Source organism: Micromys minutus (genome assembly GCF_963924665.1).
Source record: "Micromys minutus genome assembly, chromosome: 26".
Classification (NCBI taxonomy): Eukaryota; Metazoa; Chordata; class Mammalia; order Rodentia; family Muridae; genus Micromys; species Micromys minutus.
In genome coordinates, this window is record NC_137961.1 from 1,167,501 (window position 1) to 1,184,430 (window position 16,930).

Below are 16,930 nucleotides of genomic sequence, written 5' to 3' on the forward strand. Positions count from 1 at the left end.
AAAACGCCAACAGCTCTAATGCTGGGTACTGATGTACGTGTTTAATTTCTCTTTCTACTTCTTTTTTATTGTTTTGAGACAGGAACTTGTGATGGAGCCTAGTCTGGCCTACAAATTGAAATCCTACTTTTCTACAAAAATAGAAAAAGACTGCTAATTTTTCTACTAGCTGCTTTAAAATTTTTCCTAAAAAATTAGAAGAAAATATTTAATTTGCTTTAGGGTTATCCGAAATATTTTGCAGACCTAATATTTACGCTTAAGATTTTACCCCCACGTTTGGAACCTTTCTATGCCAAAGCTTAAAGGAAAGTATTGACAGAAAAGGTGTACGGTGATTGGGCTGGGGATAGTGTTCAGTTGGTAGAGGGCCCTGGGTTCGATCTCTAGGTGAGACTGGGTGTGGTGCTCATTCCTATAATCCCAGCACTGGTCATCCTTGTCTACAGTAAGTTTGGGTTTGAGACAATCCAGGAATACACGAGACCCTACCTTGCAAAAAGGAAAACGACAGTTTACTTTTGTAGTACTAAGTCCTAAGACACTTGTCTGATAACAGTAAAAGTCTGTTGAGAGAAAAAGGGAAGGTTATAATAGAAATTAAAAGCTATTTTACAATCAAGTATGGTGGTGGTGTTCATATGTATATAGAGAATAACTTGGATAAGAACAAGGTATCTGTTTATTGTTCAAGATTTGCTTCATTCTTCTGTTGCACGTGATGGAAGACATTACATGATATAAGAATTTAAATACAAATTTATGAAAATAATTTAGCTGTATAATTTAACTTTAGTCTAAAAAGTCAAAATTAGTTTTTCTTTCACTTTTAAAAGCCATTCTTGACAAAAACTTTACAGCCTTTTTATTTGCAGCTTCTCTCCACGATAAAATGGCAAATCCCAAAGAGAAAACTCCAGTGTGTCTGGTAAATGAGTTAGCCCGTTTCCATAGCATCCAACCCCAGTATAAACTTCTGAATGAAAGCGGGCCTGCTCATTCGAAGGTAAGGTCACAAGGACAGCGGTGGTTGTGCTCTCAGACTGTCAGGTGTTGGTTATGCTCTGCCTGGGGGTGGGGGTAGATGGCCCGACGACCATTAAGCAGTTTTGTGTGTATGTTTTGTAAAGTTTTCAGATGTAGTGCTTCATAAGGACCTTGAAGCCATAGGATTTTTCACATTTTCACATTGTGTAATGGAATGAGCTCAATTACCGGAATGTTAAGTGTCTGGCTTAGGAGTGTAAAAGCCAGCAGCGGCAGGCACATCGGAGTTGGTGCTCTCCCAGTAAGTCAGAGCTGGTAGAGCTTGGATGGGCAGAGCAGGTGTTGCCGTGCTTAAATTTCAATACACCTTTTCATTTTCAGATTCTCCATTTATAAAAGGAATTTCAAGTTGGTTATTATTATTATCTGTATATTTATTTGCAATGTCCTTTTAGAAGCAAAGGCAGTTTTTATTTATAGCTACATATTCATATATTTTACATATATTTTCTTGATATATATATGCATGTACATATATATTAATTACAAGGAAATCTAGTACATCTATGTTTGAGCTCTGTTCATCTCTTGAAGAATATTTCAGTTATGCACTGTTTTCCCGGGCACATTTTATGTTGGGTATTTTGAAATTCCTGAAGTTTGTGCACAACATGTAAACAGTTGGTTCTGTGAGAGTGGTTAGTCTATAAACCAGGTGTCATGTGTCTATTTGGATGTTTTCTGTCTTGTACAAAGCAAGGAAAACAGGTGACATTATGGTCTGTTGGATTCATTTGTTATTAGCTTTCCTGGAGGCTAATATTCATGCCGCCTCTTCCTCTGATGCAGAGAAGGCAGTTGTGATCTTGTTCTAGCTGCCTCACCATGGATCCTGGCTTTTTTCCATCCATTCTGTCCTTAACTGTGTCAGACTGTTTATGTTCACACTATCTTACGGGATTTCCACAGCTTTCTCAAAAGTAACTATTAGTCTTCCTGCCTTAACTCTCCCCTTCCCTTTTCTTTTTTCCTTTTATGGCCATTCCTCCATCTTTACTTTCTCTGCCCTTTGCTCCTCTCCCTCCTTCTCTGTCAGCAGTTTCTCCTTCCACTGTATCATTCCCATCAGCGTACAGGCATGCTGTTAGCTTTTCTGTCTTAAAGTAATGACAGAAAGTTTTCCTTAGTTCCTGGATCACCGGTGTCCTGTATAGATTTGTTCAGGAGAGATCCACACTGCCTGGTTCTAGTCCCTCCCTAGTCAGTTTTGTTCTTAGCACCCCCATGGATTTTACAGCAGGAGCCAACCAGCTTGTGGTAAAGCTCTTGTGGTAAGCATTGCCTTGGCCATCAGGCCTGTGTTTTAGTGCCAGCTGCATGTGGGATGGGGGAGATGTGTTAACCTCCTTGTTGAAAAGTGTTCTTTCTTCAGCTTTATCTTTTGAGCCAAAGGCCGTGTGTGTATATATTGTTAAGGTTCTTTAATGTTAGTTTTTTTTGTTTGTTTGTTTGTTTTTTCCGGTTGAGATGTCTTGCTGTATTCCCGGCTGGTTTCATGCTCAATGTTCTCCTGACTCATCTTCCTGAGGCAGGATTGCATGATTACACCACCATCCCTGGTTCACTGGCCACATTTTAAGTTCATTGAGATCTTGTTTTTCTTGATATCCTAGAGATTTTTAGTTTGTAGGGCCCTATTTTCAGACCTGGTGTCTTCTGACTACATCTATGCCATGTTCCTGTGACTCATGATGTAAACATGCTGTCAGCTTTCAGATTTGTGTCTCTAGCTCAGACTCTTCCTGTGTCTGATCACCTGTTCTTACCTCCCGCTGAATGGCATAGAAGGTTTGCTCTAAAAGCATCAAAATGGATTCCTGATTTTGGTCATGTGTTTCTTATCTTTTCAGAAATTTTGTTGTTTTTTCTTTTCTAGTAGAGCAATCTCTGAGTACAGCACTATTTGTTGAGTGAGTAATGCATAAACAGTTCACAAGCAGTTCCATAAAGAAACTGGAGAGAACATACACTGGCAGCTTGACAGCACACCTGAAAGCTCTAGAATAAAAAGAAGCAAATATACCCAAGAGGACTAGACAGCAGGAAATAATCAATCTCAGGACTGAAAGCAACCAAGTAGAAACAAAGAGAACTGTACAAAGAATCAATAAAAACCAGGATCTGGTTGAGAAAATCAACAAGATAGATAAACCCTTAGGCAAATTAACCAGAGGGCACAGAGACAGTATCCAAATTAACAAAATCAGAAATGAAAATGGAGACATAACAGAAACTGAAATTTTAAAAATTGTCAGATACTACTACAAAAGCCTATACTCAACAAAACTGAAAAAATGTGGATGGAATGATATGGTTTCTCTCTCTATGGTAATTGAGAGTTTTGCTGGATATAATAGCCTGGGGTGGCATTTTTGTTCTCTTAAGGTCTGTATGACATCTGCCCAAGATCTGCTGGCTTTTATAGTCTTTGTTGAGAAGTCTGGTGTAATTCTGATAGGTCTGCCTTGATATGTCACATGACCCTTTTCCCTTACTGCTTTCAATATCCTTTCTTTGTTTTGTGCATTTGGTATTTTATTTATTATTATGTGATGAGAGGAATTTCTTTTCTGGTCCACTCTATTTGGGGTTCTATAGACTTCTTGTATGTTTATGGTTATCTCTTTAGGTTAGAAAAGTTTTCTTCTATAATTTTGTTGACGGTGTTTGCTTTGATTTGGGAATCTTCACTCTCTTTTATATCTATTATTCTTATGTTGGGTCTTTTCATTGTGTCCTGGATTTCTTGAATGTTTTGAGTTAGGAGCTTTTTGTCTTTTGTATTTTTTTTTTTTTTTTGACTGTTGTATCGATGTCTTCTATGCTATCTTCTGCATCTGAGATTCTTTCTTCTATCTCTTGTATTCTGTTGGTGATGCTTGCATTTGTGGCTCTTAATCTCTTTCCTAGGTTTTGATCTCTATGCTTGTCTTCCTTTGTATTTTCTTTAATGCTTCTATTTCCAATTTTAGATCCTCTTTAATGGCTTCTACTTGTTTACCTGTTTTTGCCTATATTTCTTTAAGGGGGTTATTTATATCCTTCTTAAATTCCTCCATCATATTCATGAAATGGGATTTTAGATCTGAATCTTGCTTTTCAGGTGTATTGGGGGTATTTAGGACTTGCTGTGGTGGGAGAACTGTGTTTTGATGATGACAAGTAGCCCTGGATTCTGTTGCTTATGTTGTTTGCTTTTCTCTTGCCATCTGGTTATCTCTAGTGCTAACTGCTCTTGCTGTCTCTGACTGAATGTCATTTCTCTCTTTTGGGCTGGTTCCACTTCCTGTTAGGTCTTTAGCTCTGATACCTCCAACATCTTGGGGTCTCTAATGTGTCCAAACTTCACTTTCACTGAGCCTTTCTGAGGGACTCCCCTGCCACACCCCTGGTCTCTGCAGCTTTCTCTAACTTCAGAGAGATATTACATAGCCCCTTACTCCTGTGTTCTTGTTAATTCTAAGGCAAGAACCCCATGGCTGATGCTGCCAAGCCTTGCTGTCTGCTTCAATTACATTTGAGTAAGTTTTGATTTATGTTTGCTTTTTAGTAATAGATAGTTCTGTAGGCCTTTTTACACACTGCAGGATTAGCTGGCTGGGCTCTCCCTGAGGACACTACTCCATTTATCCCATTTTTCCCCATTTCTTCCAGCACAAGCCAAGGTGTCATCAACATTAATTTCTTGGTGCTCTTTTTCCCCTTAAACTATACATTTTGTGTTTCTGTTTTCCTGCCTGCTCTTTTTGTTGTTGTAGATTTGCATGAGTGGTTACTAATAGCCATGCAACAGAATTGATATTATACTCTCTTAAAATCTCCTCCATCGGTGAAATTAGTTTAGAACTCTTCAGTTTAGCCTCAGGCAGGTTGTTAGGCAAGGACAGAAAGTAGATGTGTTCTTTGGCAAAATATCACAAGATGGTTTCTAGCTCAGCTTTAATATTGTTCCCCTGAAATCTCTCGGATTGGTCCTCCCAGTCCACAGTGCTCTCAGCACCATTAGACAGTGGTGCTCCTTTTAAAAGCTTGGCTCATCAAGTATCTTTTACAGTGTCCAACCTCTTTCCTTGTTTGCTACATTCTTCCAAAAAGCCCAGCAGTCAGAGCTGTGCAACTCCTGGTGCCACTTCTATCTCTCTGACTTTCCTGTGGCTGCAGCAGAGCACCATGACTAAGGCAATTTACAGAAGAAAGCATTTACAGGCTGGAGAGATGGCTCAGGGGTTAAGAGCACTGACTGCTCCTCCAGAGGTTTGAGTTCAATTCCCAGCAACCACGTGGTGGCTCACAACCATCTGTAATGGGATCTGATGCCCTCTTCTGGTGTATATGAAAACAGCTACAGTACATATAAGTTAATCTTAAAAAAAATAGTTTTGGGGCTCAGGGTTTCACAGGTTACAAGTCTAAGATTATCCCAGTGAGGAGCATGGCAGCAGGCAGGCCCTAGAGCAGTAGGTCAGAGTTTAGGTTTGATCCACAAGGAGGCATAGAGAGAGCTAACTGGGAATGACCTGGGCTTTTGAAGCTTCAAAGCCCACCTCCAGTGGCACAATTGCTCCAACAAGGCCATACTTTCCAATCCTTCCCAAACCGTTCTAGCACCTGGAGACCAACCATTCAAACATATGAGTCTATGGCATGTTCTCATCGAAACACCACATATATTTTATATCTTTCAGCAAAGCCACATTTCTAGTCATAGTTTCTCTAAAGATTTTTCTTCCCTTTTGTAGCTCATGTTTAGTAAGTTTTCCAAACTATTTTTGCTCAGTTTGCTTTAACAGAGTACCATTGAGATTGGTTAAGAGAGATCCATTTCTCATAGTTCTAGAGTCTGGAAAGTAATTAGGTTTGGGTACCACTAACTGATTTCCTAGTCAGGGCCTCTTTCTGGCTTAAACATGCTGCTTTTCTACCATATCCTCACAAGTTCAGGTTCTTTGATAAAGCCACACCTCTGTGACTTATCTACCTCCGAGAATCTTCCCTGGTACTAAGCATGTTCAGTATTAGGGTTTCAATATAAGAATGAGAGGAGAAAGCACAAATACTCAGTCCACAGTGAACTATATTTTTTGTGTGTGCTTTCCAAAGTCTCTCTCTTATTTTTATGGATACCACTATGTGGCCGATTTCCTGGATAGCTGAGTATGTAAGGAAGGTAAAGAAGCTAATGAGTGTTTAAGCTGGAACTATTGGGAGAATAATGGAAGGAAAATTCTGGAGCACAACCAGGGAAGGACTGAGTGGAAATCGAATGTGTTGGTTGACTCCTGGAGTTTGTGGAGATGCTCATGGTATGTTTAATAGGTGTTGTTAGTAGAGTTCTTGGAGACAGAATTTCTGAGACTTTAAAATTACCTATATTTCTGTCATAATTTTTGTTCAGTACCAAATTTTAGAAAAGGTCAAATCATCAAAAAATCTTACTTTTGAATCAGGTTGAAAGTAATAAAGATAATGTTTTCAGTATAAATTTTAAATCGAAACATTTTTAATTTATGTAAATTGGTGTTTTGGCTGTATCAATGAAAGTATATTGTATGCATGTCTGGTGCCCTTGGAGGTCAGAGGAGGATGTCAGATCTTCTGGAATTGGAATTAGAGATAGTTGTAAGCTGCCATGTGTTTGCTGGGTACCAAACCTGAGTTTTCTGCAAGAGGCAAGAGTAGGTAGCCATTTAACTGTCTGAAATATCTCTCCAGCCCCACAAATTTTAAATTGAATCATAATGAAAGAAATACAATAACTTAAACAAATATGTACACTTTTTTTAAATAAAGGGTGTCTGTAGCTCTGGGTTTTCTGTAACGTACTTTGTAGGCCAGGCTGGCTTCAGATTTACAGAGATCAATTGCCTCTGCCACCTGAGTGCTGGGATCAAAGATGTGCGCCACCACATCAAGTGCATTTTCAGTGACAGCATTTTCTGGCTCTATTTTTAAAAACAGAAGCCACAGAATACCATAGAGAGCACCATGCCTTCGTGTATGCCATATTATTGTATTCTTGCTTCCTCAGAATACATCTTTGTCTTTTCTTTAAAGGTTTGAAAATAAATTTCAATTATAACTTTGTATACTAGAATACTTAGATGTATCTGTGATGGTTTGAATATGATTGGCCCAGGGAGTGGCACTATTAGGAGGTGTGGCCTTGTTGGAGTAGGTGTGTCACTGTGGGCATGGGTTTAAGACCCCCATCATAGCTGCCTGGAAGTGAGTGTTCCATTAGTAGCCTTCAAATGAAGTTGTTGAACTCTGAACTCATGATGCTGTCATGCTCCTGCCTTGACGATAATGGACTGAACCTCTGAATCTGTAAGCCAGCCCCAGTTAAATGTTGTCCTTTATGAGACTTGCCATGGTCACGGTGTCTGTTCATAGCAGTAAAACCCTAACTAAGACAGTATCTGTCTTTTAAGATTAAATACCCTTTTATTATAACTGCAATGCTGCCATAATTTATCCTATTTAATATAGTCTTTACTTGTCTGCTTGAAGCTACTGTAAGTGAAAGCCAGAGATTGGGTAATTTATAAAGAAATTTGTATCACTGGAGTCTAGGAAGTCTCAGATCAAGAGATGGTGTAGTGAGAACTGTCTTTCTCTATGGTTCTGTGGCTAGAGCAGGAGGTCACTTGTTCTTATTACAGACCCGCTGTCTGTAAGGACCACTCTGCCAGTGTGAGTGTGTCTGGGAGGCGGTCTAGACTCCTTATGACTTGATCTTCTCTTAAGGGCCGTCACATAAACTGTTGGGGATTCGTTGGAGCCTTAGCACAACCCATGGGCAAATTTCTCTGACGGTTGTATAAATACTTTTTATTTCTTTTAAAACTCCCACCATGAATCTAATTACGGATCTTATGCTGTATCTTCTCACATCTCCTGTGTGCTGTGATAGCTTCAGTATATAATAATCTCTTTGCATTCTTTTTTCTCATGACTGATCTTTTTGAAGTCTCAGCTGGTTATGTTATTGCATGTCCCACAAATGAGACTTGATACTTTCCTGCATGAATGGATGCAGGTTAAGATTTTTTGGCCAAGCATAGAATACAGTTGTTGATGTGTGCTTTTCATTGACTTTTATCTGAAACATATGATGTTGGGTAGTATTAATGTTGATCTAGCTTTCATCAATTCTTAAGGTATTTTCTAGGGTTGGAGAGGTGGCTCAGTGGTTAAGAGAACTTCCTGTTCTTGCAGAAGACCTGGGTTCAGTTGTACATAGTGGGCACAAACATCTGTATCTTCACTTTCAGGGGATCTGATACTGTCTTCCGATGTCTGTAGACATCTGTAAAACACCCATATAAACAAAATACATGTAAAAAAGATAATTTTCTAAGAGATCACTTTGCTACAGAGATATATTTTAAAATTAATAAATAGTTTTCAATTAAAAGTAGTAAGTGGTCTGTATTTATTCTGTAACTTGATCTGAAAACTCAAAGATAAAAAGTAATGTTGTGTACTCAGTGGAAGTGTGTGGATGGGGTGTGGGGTACAGAAGGGGGAGATGCGTGAGACATGTGAATGGACATGCAGAGCTTCTGTGCCACAGTAAAATGGTGACAGTTGAGGGATGGATAAGGTGATGCAGTTAGCTTTAGGTTTAGATAGTTTCATTTTTTTAATTTTCTTTTAAACTTATTTTTAGAAATTGTGTGTGTGTGTGTGTGTGTGTGTGTGTGTTTGTGTGCACATGCGCTGTGTTTATATATGTGTGTGTATGTGTGTCCAGTAGAGACCAGAGGCTCATGTTGGTTGATTGCTCTCCACTTTACTTTTTGAGACATGTTCTCTCAGAGTCTGGAGCTCACTGATGGGGCAAGAGTAGCCAGCGAGCCCCATGGCTGCCAGGCATGGGCCACTGCACCTAGCTTTTTATGTGGATACTATGTACTGACTCACGTTCTTGCATGGCAAAGCCTTTACAGAGAGTGAGCCATTACCTTGCCGCCTCACTTTTGATTCTTACTTTGAGGCACTGTTTCATTTGTGTCTGTGTCTGCTTTCTGAGTGCTGGGCTTATAGGTGTATGGATTTCCTCCAGAAAGACAGAGTATTAGTTCCTTGTCTGTTGCCGTGGTGAAATACCATGATCAAGAAGACTTTGTTTTGGGCTTATGATTCCAGAGAAAGAACAGTCCATGATGGTGGGGTAGAGTTAGCAGATTGCAGGCAGCCGCAGCAGCAGCTGAGAGCTCACATCTCAAACCACAAACAGAAGGTAGAGAGACCAACACTTCAGAAACCTCAGAGCTGTTTCCAGGAATGCACTCCTTCTAGCATGACAACGTCTAATCCTTTCCAAACAATTCCACCAACTCGAACCAAATATTTAATATGTGTTCGAGGAGGCCATTTTTATTCAAACCACCACAGGTAGTTTTAGCAGCAGTAGGTGTAGGTTATCACATCTAAGTGAAGCATGAAAGGGTCGGCCCAGTGCACTGTTCTTCCAGAAAGATGAGGAAGATTTGAGAAATGTTCGTGGATAGACCTGTGTGCTGGTTAAGGGAACATTGTGAGAACTGACTGGTGTTCAAGACCCTGAAAGTATGAAGGTGTCAGGGCCATGGCTGCTTGACTTCTGTTAGTTTCTCTTATTTGTTTTATCTACTACTTTTCCAAGGACTGTTTGAATAACATTAGCAATGTGATTCTATTTTGGAAAAGAGTTTTGCCTTGGTCTAGTCCATTTAAAATGTATTTAGAGCTGCTGCTGTGTCTTAGGATAAGATCAAACAGTTAGGTACAATCTAAGATTCTTTCATAGATAGAATATAATTTTTTGTTGTTGCAAACAATTTCTAATATGCTTCTGTTTTGATTTTGGTTCTATGGTATGTGTGTCTTCTCAGACCAACAGTTGTTGTTCTGTGGTGTGTGTGTGTGTGTGTGTGTGTGTGTGTATGTGTGTGTGTGTGTGTTTCCTCAGACCACCAGATTTGGTACCTGAAAAATTTTATGTTTTCTCTGTCTATCTGATTTTTCCAAGATGTTTTCGGTGCAGCTGAGTCTTGGCGAGCAGACATGGGAATCCGAAGGGAGCAGTATAAAGAAGGCCCAACAGGCTGTTGCGAATAAAGCTTTGACTGAATCTACACTTCCCAAACCAGTTCAGAAACCATCCAAAAGTAATGTCAATAATAACCCAGGTATGGCATTGATTTGTTTCCTTCTTTGTGTTGTGAGCTGATGTGTTACTGTTCTTTGTGTGTTGCATTTGTATAGTAGGATAGCACAAAGTTAACAGTGCACACACGTGCATGCACACACACACACACACACACACACACACACACACTAATTAAGATGACAGCACAGAAGAAAATTGTATTTGTTCTTGAAGTTCACCTTAGTAGACACTGTAAAAATCTATTCCTTTGAATGTTGGTTAGAGCACATGTAGATGCAAATGCAGGAAATGTGTTTCTTCTAAAGTAAATAAATCATATCTCTCTTTTTAAAAATGTAATAAGTGTAATTTTAATAATTAGGCTATTTTTTTAGTGTAATGCAAAATATTAAGTCATTTTATTAAATATTCTGCTTCTTAGTATAAAAATGGAAAACAGTTGATAATTTAGGACCTTCCGATGAAACTTATTAAGAGCGCTCTAGATTTGTAAAGCTGCCCATACGTAGGATTCTTCAGTAAATGCAGTACTAATTCTGAGCTCCTAAGAGCAGCTTTGAAAGCTGTCTGATTGCATCACTACCAACAACATCACGCATCTAGTTATCTTTCGGGAAGAGGTGTAGTGCATTCATTTATGATGTCAAGCGAATGAAGTTTGTCTGAGTTGAGTTTCAGCCACATGTCTGTGCACTCAATTTTCTGTTGACAGCAGCAGTGCTAATGTGGCTTTACACCTCTTTCATAATGAGCTGAGGACCACACCGGCTAACGGTGACTTGACTCTGTAGTTAGTTCAGCACTTGTGAGGAGGTTCAGGTCAGGGAGGCACTTCCTTCTTGACTGTCCTTTGTTTGGCAGAGTCTTCTTTCAAGGCTCTCCCAGACTCAGGCTTTTCTATAGCAACCCTTTGTCCCTGTTCAAGGCTTTCTCCCAGACTTCAGACTTTTCTGTAGTGACCCTTTGGCTCTGTTGAGCTTGTTACAGCATTCATTGAGAAACTTGTTTAGGTCCACAAGGAATAGCTAGGAAGCCTAACCTGTTCAGTTTGAAGTTGGTAAAGATGACCTACTTTGGGGATTTATAAAAACTTTGGGACAGTGTATAATGTACCAGTGTATATTAATCACTGCTGTTACAAATGTATATATATCCTCGTTCTCTGAAGACCATACAGCATATAGACAAATACATGATTTAATGGTAGACAGAGAAAGTGCTCAGTGAGCAACAGCAGCCATGATCTTAGAGTAATGACCACCTAGACTGAGGTAAGATGTGGACCTTGGATAAGACCAAGATAGCCAGGTGCAGAGAAAAGGAAAGAACGTTGCAGACGGAAGGAGTCCTGTGATGAAGATGTCTAGGAGTAGGAATCTGGTCAATAGGTTTGGTGAAAAGAGTTTGTGTGGTGATGATTTTAGTTATCATAGGTTAGTGCATGTGAGAGACCCAAGCACCAGCTTCCTTCACAAGATTGATTTATTTTTGTCTTGTTTTTTTGTCATTTAGGGCACTTAACATCTATCAAACAAGTGGATGATGTAAAAGAACATTTTAGTGTGTTGCGTTTGACGTGAATTTGAGGGGAAGATGAGAAAGCAAGGTGATCAGCTAAGCAGTCAGTGCCGTAGTTTTGAATAAAAATAGTTAACTAGCCTGTTCTGTGTTGAGTACTGTGTGTGCCACCCTCCAAGGGTGTAGGGAGTGGGCTTTGGTGTGGAAGAGGAGCTCTCCAAGGCTTCTAATGTAAAACAGGATGGCTTGTGAACTCAGCTCTGCCCTATGCTGAAGGGAAGGGGATTACTGCAAGGGAAACCTCAGGAAGACTCCAAGCAAGACAACAGAAGTCCTAAAGCCCAGTGGAGATATATTGCCACAGTGGGGTGTTAGAGTAAGCTGAAAATGGAAAATAATATTTGGGACAGGCTTTTAAATCCATGCAGACAAGTGCACAAATTACTGTTGTAGAGCTGGACAGAGCTATTCTGAGAAACACTATTACAGGCTCTGCCATTGCCTTAGGAGTTTTCCTTCTCCTCCAGTGGGTTAGCTGAAGGAGTCAGCTCACAGTCCTGAGTCTGTCTCACAAGTTATGGTTGTTTGTTGGAATCACACATTACTCTTTGCGGATAGCTTGTTTTTACATTGGTGTTTGTGAGATTCATCTGCATTGCGTTTAAAGTGATACTGTTTCGTGGCTATATAGGATTCCATTGCATGAATAGACAGTAATTTGGTAGCTGCTTGAATTGTTTCTAGATTGGACTATTGGAAATAATGCTGCTATGAATGTTCTTGTATATGCACCCTTCTGTTGGGAGTGAGCCAAGGATCACTGGACAGTGGGTCTCCATGTACTTAGAATTCACACGCACTGCCGAGCTGCCACCCATGGGCCCTACTAGCAGTTAGGAGAGCCCACTATGTTCTTGTTCGTCATTTGGCTCTTTTGGCTTTTTATAATAGGGGACTCAATAGTTCACTGTGGTTTTCATTTGCATTTTTCTATGAGGTAATGAAGCTGCCTGGTGAAGTGTGCTTGTCCATGGTGTCATTTGTCTACTGGTGTTAGAAGAGTCTCTTGAAAAGGGACAGTTGGTAGATACATTGTTTAAAAATTACATCTCATTTTTAATGACTTGGGGATTTTGTACATATTCTAGATTAACATAGTTCTTGAAATATGTATATTGCAGAATATTTTTCTGAAATATTACAGAATATCTTTCACATTTGTTTTGTTTGTTTTTGAGACTAAGGCTGTCTCTAGTTCTGGCTGTCCTGGAACTCACTATGTGCTACAGGATGGCCTCAGACTCGCATAGATCTGCCTGCCTCTGCCTTTAGTGCTGGGACTAACGGAGTGCACCACCATGCCTGACTTCTGAAATTCTGAAGAATTCTGAAATTGTGAAGAACAGAAATTCTTTTATTTTAATGATGACAGAATTAGTCTTTTGTTGTTAATGCTTTAAAGTGTTATTTGCTAAATCTCATGTCTTCCAAGACTGTGAAGATAACTTTATATTATTATTTTTAAAGATTTATTTATTTACTATATATAAGTACACTGTAGCTGTCTTCAGACACAGCAGAAGAGGGCATCAGATCCCATTACAAATGGTTGTGAGCCACCATGTGTTTGCTGGGATTTGAACTCAGGACCTCTGGAAGAACAGTCAGTGTTCTTAACCTCTGAGCCATCTCTCCAGCCCTTCATATTAGTTTTGGAAATTTTTTTTTTTGTTTTGTCTTGATAATTGAGACCTAGTCTGCCAGGAGTCACCTTTGTTTATTTGGAATGTTGGGAAGAGTTTGCTGTTTGTTGTCTTTGTGCATTATGTGCAGTTGGCTGAAACCCTTTGCCACTGCACTGCAGAGGCAGCTCTTTGATAATGAGGCAAGTTCAGCTGGAGATGAGGAGCCTGTTGAAGGGGAGGGAATCTAGTCCCTAAGGTGGGTGGGCCTTAGCCACAACTGGAGATTTGATAGGTCCTTTTTCAGCCTGGTCGACCTGCCAGTTAACTAGAACTGTGCTATAGAACAACTTTGCTTTTTCTTTTTAATTTATTCATTTTTAACTTTTTAAATAATTTAAGGTTTATATAAAAATTACAGAAGTAGATCCAGTATACCTTTCACCCTGATGCCCTATGGTTAGCAGACCTGAGCCATCTGGGGTAAGCTGTGTCCCTGGTGGTCCTTACCCCGTAGGACTTCAGTGCTCCCTCCCTCCCTCTCTTCCTCACTTCTGACATGTCTTGCCCCATAGCTGTGGCTTGCTAGGGATTAAGCCCAGTCCTCCTGCTTCAGCTTCCCAAGTACTGCTGCTGCGTCAGCTGGGCAACACCACACCTCACTCCATGTGTATTTTCTAAGTGTCAGGCTGTCTCGTCAGAAAGTAAAATAAGATGGCAGTATCATCTACTCCATAGGTTCTGCTCCTGTTTTGCTGCCTGTCTGTTAAAGATCTAGTGTAATTGATCATGTGCTTCATGTGTTTGCCATTTCCTTCTTCCTGTTTTAATCTGGCACTCGCAGTCTTCCTGTCTTTATGACTTGGGCAGTTGTGGTGAGTGTGGGAACCACATATTTGTATAGTGTTTCTTGGTAGAATGTGTCTGGTGTTTGTTTCCTCATGGTTTTTACATTTTTTTTATTTTTTTATTTTTTTATTTTTTTATTATTTTTATTTTTTAAACGACTTTATTTTGCAAAACAAAGATAAATGTACAGATTTTAAACATTTTTTGCTTAAAATTATACATTTTTGTCAGTACTGTTTTTTCAGACATTAAAATAAATTTTACATAAAACCATGTGAATATATTTTTTAGTCAGTACTTGATTTTTTTCAAGGGCTTGACAGTATGCATTGAAAACGTACTAGTTGCAATAAGCATAAAGTACATGCAAAACAAAACGCAACATGGAAATAGTCAAAGTCTTCTTGTTTTGTGAATATATGTATATTTTTTGTTTTCTTTATTTCTTGGACTTCATACAGTCTGTGAGTTGTTTCTGGGGGAGTGCAAGCCTCTGGGGTTAGCATCCCACTATCAGTGACTGCATATTATGTCTGTTCTTTTGTGACTGGGTTATCTCACTCAGAATGATATTCTCTAGATGCAGCCATTTTCTTAAGAATTTGGTTAAGTCATTGTTTCTGGTGGCTGAGTAGTATTCCATGTGTATATGTACCACAATTTTTGTATCTATTCGTCTTCTGAAGGACATCTGGGTTCCTTCCAGCTTCTGGCTATTATAGGTTTTTACATTTTTAACATGGGTACCTCAGAAGGAAAGCTGGATTCAGTGCTAATAGCTATCGATTTCCCTTGGCAGTGATGACTTCTCTATAATAAAGTTAACCGATAACTGTTGTATTAATAAGTAGCAGGTACATAAGCATTTTGAAGTGATATTTTGAGACTATCTGCAAACATCCTCTTCCTCATCAAATTTTCTTTTGCCTACCCAGTTTAGCATTTATTGTTAATTTTTGTCCAAATCTATTATAAGCCTTAAGTTTTAAATGCTAGCATTTCCCCATTTCCTTCTTTATTCATGTCATTGTTGACTCATGCTCTCCTGTTCTACTTACTGACTCAAAATCTATTAGTTTGTTTGCTCTTTATGTTTGGTATTGAACCCAGGACCCCGTACATGCTAAACACATGTTCTACCAACCACCCAGCTATACTGTGTGGTCCACAGGGATTGTGTGCTTTGATTTTGTCTTTAAAGAAATGGTCTTACTCTGTTGCTTGACTGGCACAAACCTGGGCTCAGGTGCTTTCTCCTCATCCCAGCTCCTGGAGTCGTTCAGAGTATGGACATGAGCCTGCACCCCTGCCTTCTTACTTAGTTCAGAGTATGGTCATGAGCCTGCACCCCTACCTTGTTACTTAGTTCAGAGTATGGACATGAGCCTGCACCCCTACCTTGTTACTTAGTTCAGAGTATGGTCATGAGCCTGCACCCCTACCTTCTTACTTAGTTCAGAGTATGGTCATGAGCCTGCACCCCTACCTTCTTACTTAGTTCAGAGTATGGACATGAGCCTGCACCCCTACCTTCTTACTTAGTTCAGTCCTAAAATTATCTCAGGTTTTGTTAGTGGTGTTATGGCCCCTTTAATTGACTCTTAGCTCCTGGTATTTTCTCATCATTCTTTGGGTGCTTCTGGCTTCCTGATGTAAAAAGGAGTTCCTATTCCATCTTGTACTTTCCTTGTCCTGGCGATGTGCCAGTCATTTCTGTAAGGGGCCTTGGTTGGTCCAGCAAGCAATTGGTGGGTGAATATTATATTCAGGACGTTCTAACTTCCTATAAAGCTGTTTGGTGTTTAGTAGGAAGTGCCTGCCCCCTATCTCTGTGGCAGCTAGAAGAGAGACACCTGAGCCCTCAGAACCAGCCACTATGATGAGTAAATACCCTGTTGTCTGTATGTCAAATTGGCCATCTGAGGCCGTGTGGATATCTGAAGGCCATCTTGCCACTTGGAGACATACTGATCTGAGTGGGTTGTGTTACCACCTGAGGCCACGGGGAGGACCTGCCTGAGCTGGATGCTGGGGGCCATGTCAGGGTCTGTGTTGATGTCTGATTCCCATGTTACCACCAAAGGCCATAAAACATCCCTGAGCTGGGCTGCCACCTGAGGGCATGTTGATGTTCAAGCACTGTGCTGAGCTGGCCTGCCCCTTCCCTGGGCATCACGGGAGACCTGGGCCAGCTGAAGTGAGCCCTGGGAGAGCTGGCCCCACCCCTCACCAGCTGTAGAACTTGGGAGAGCTGGCCCCTTACCTCTCCTAGGAAGAGCAGTAGAGCTCACCTTGGTGGTGGGGTTGTAGGAGAGCTGTCTCTGCCCCTTGCCTGTGCCAAGTGGGAGAGCTGGTCCTGGTGGTGTAGTGGGAGAGCCGATGGACTGAGCAACTCAGCTTCCACCCCAGTACCCACCCATCTGTGAACTGCGGGGGCTCATAAAGGGGCCTGTCCCGCAGACCTCAGACTGGATGCCAACAGCAGAGGACCCAGTATTGATAGTGCAGCAGAAGCCAGAGGCTTGAACCAGACCAAGGAGTCATTTTAATGAACATTTGCAAGTAAACCTGTGTGGGCAAAAGGGCTCCCATGTGACACACTGCAGTTGCCATAGTGAGATGTTTTTAATTTTATTTATTATTATTTATTTAAAATTTTTTCTTTTGTATGGGGGTT

At 40.3% G+C, this 16,930-nt stretch overlaps 1 protein-coding gene across 3 annotated transcripts in view; it reads left to right on the forward strand.

Moving 5' to 3' along the window:
- The window catches only part of STAU2 (staufen double-stranded RNA binding protein 2), a 131,273-nt gene that overhangs the window by 30,813 nt on the left and 83,530 nt on the right, over positions 1-16,930 (forward strand). The window contains exons 3-4 of one of the 3 annotated variants that reach the window (XM_080938582.1): positions 876-1,006; positions 10,064-10,223. In XM_080938582.1, the coding sequence (XP_080794708.1) occupies positions 893-1,006; positions 10,064-10,223 (274 nt within the window). In that variant the 5' untranslated portion in view covers positions 876-892. Of the gene's footprint in view, positions 1-860; positions 1,007-10,063; positions 10,224-16,930 lie in introns of all 3 variants that reach the window. The other 2 variants (XM_080938583.1, XM_080938584.1) reach the window with 2 other exon arrangements.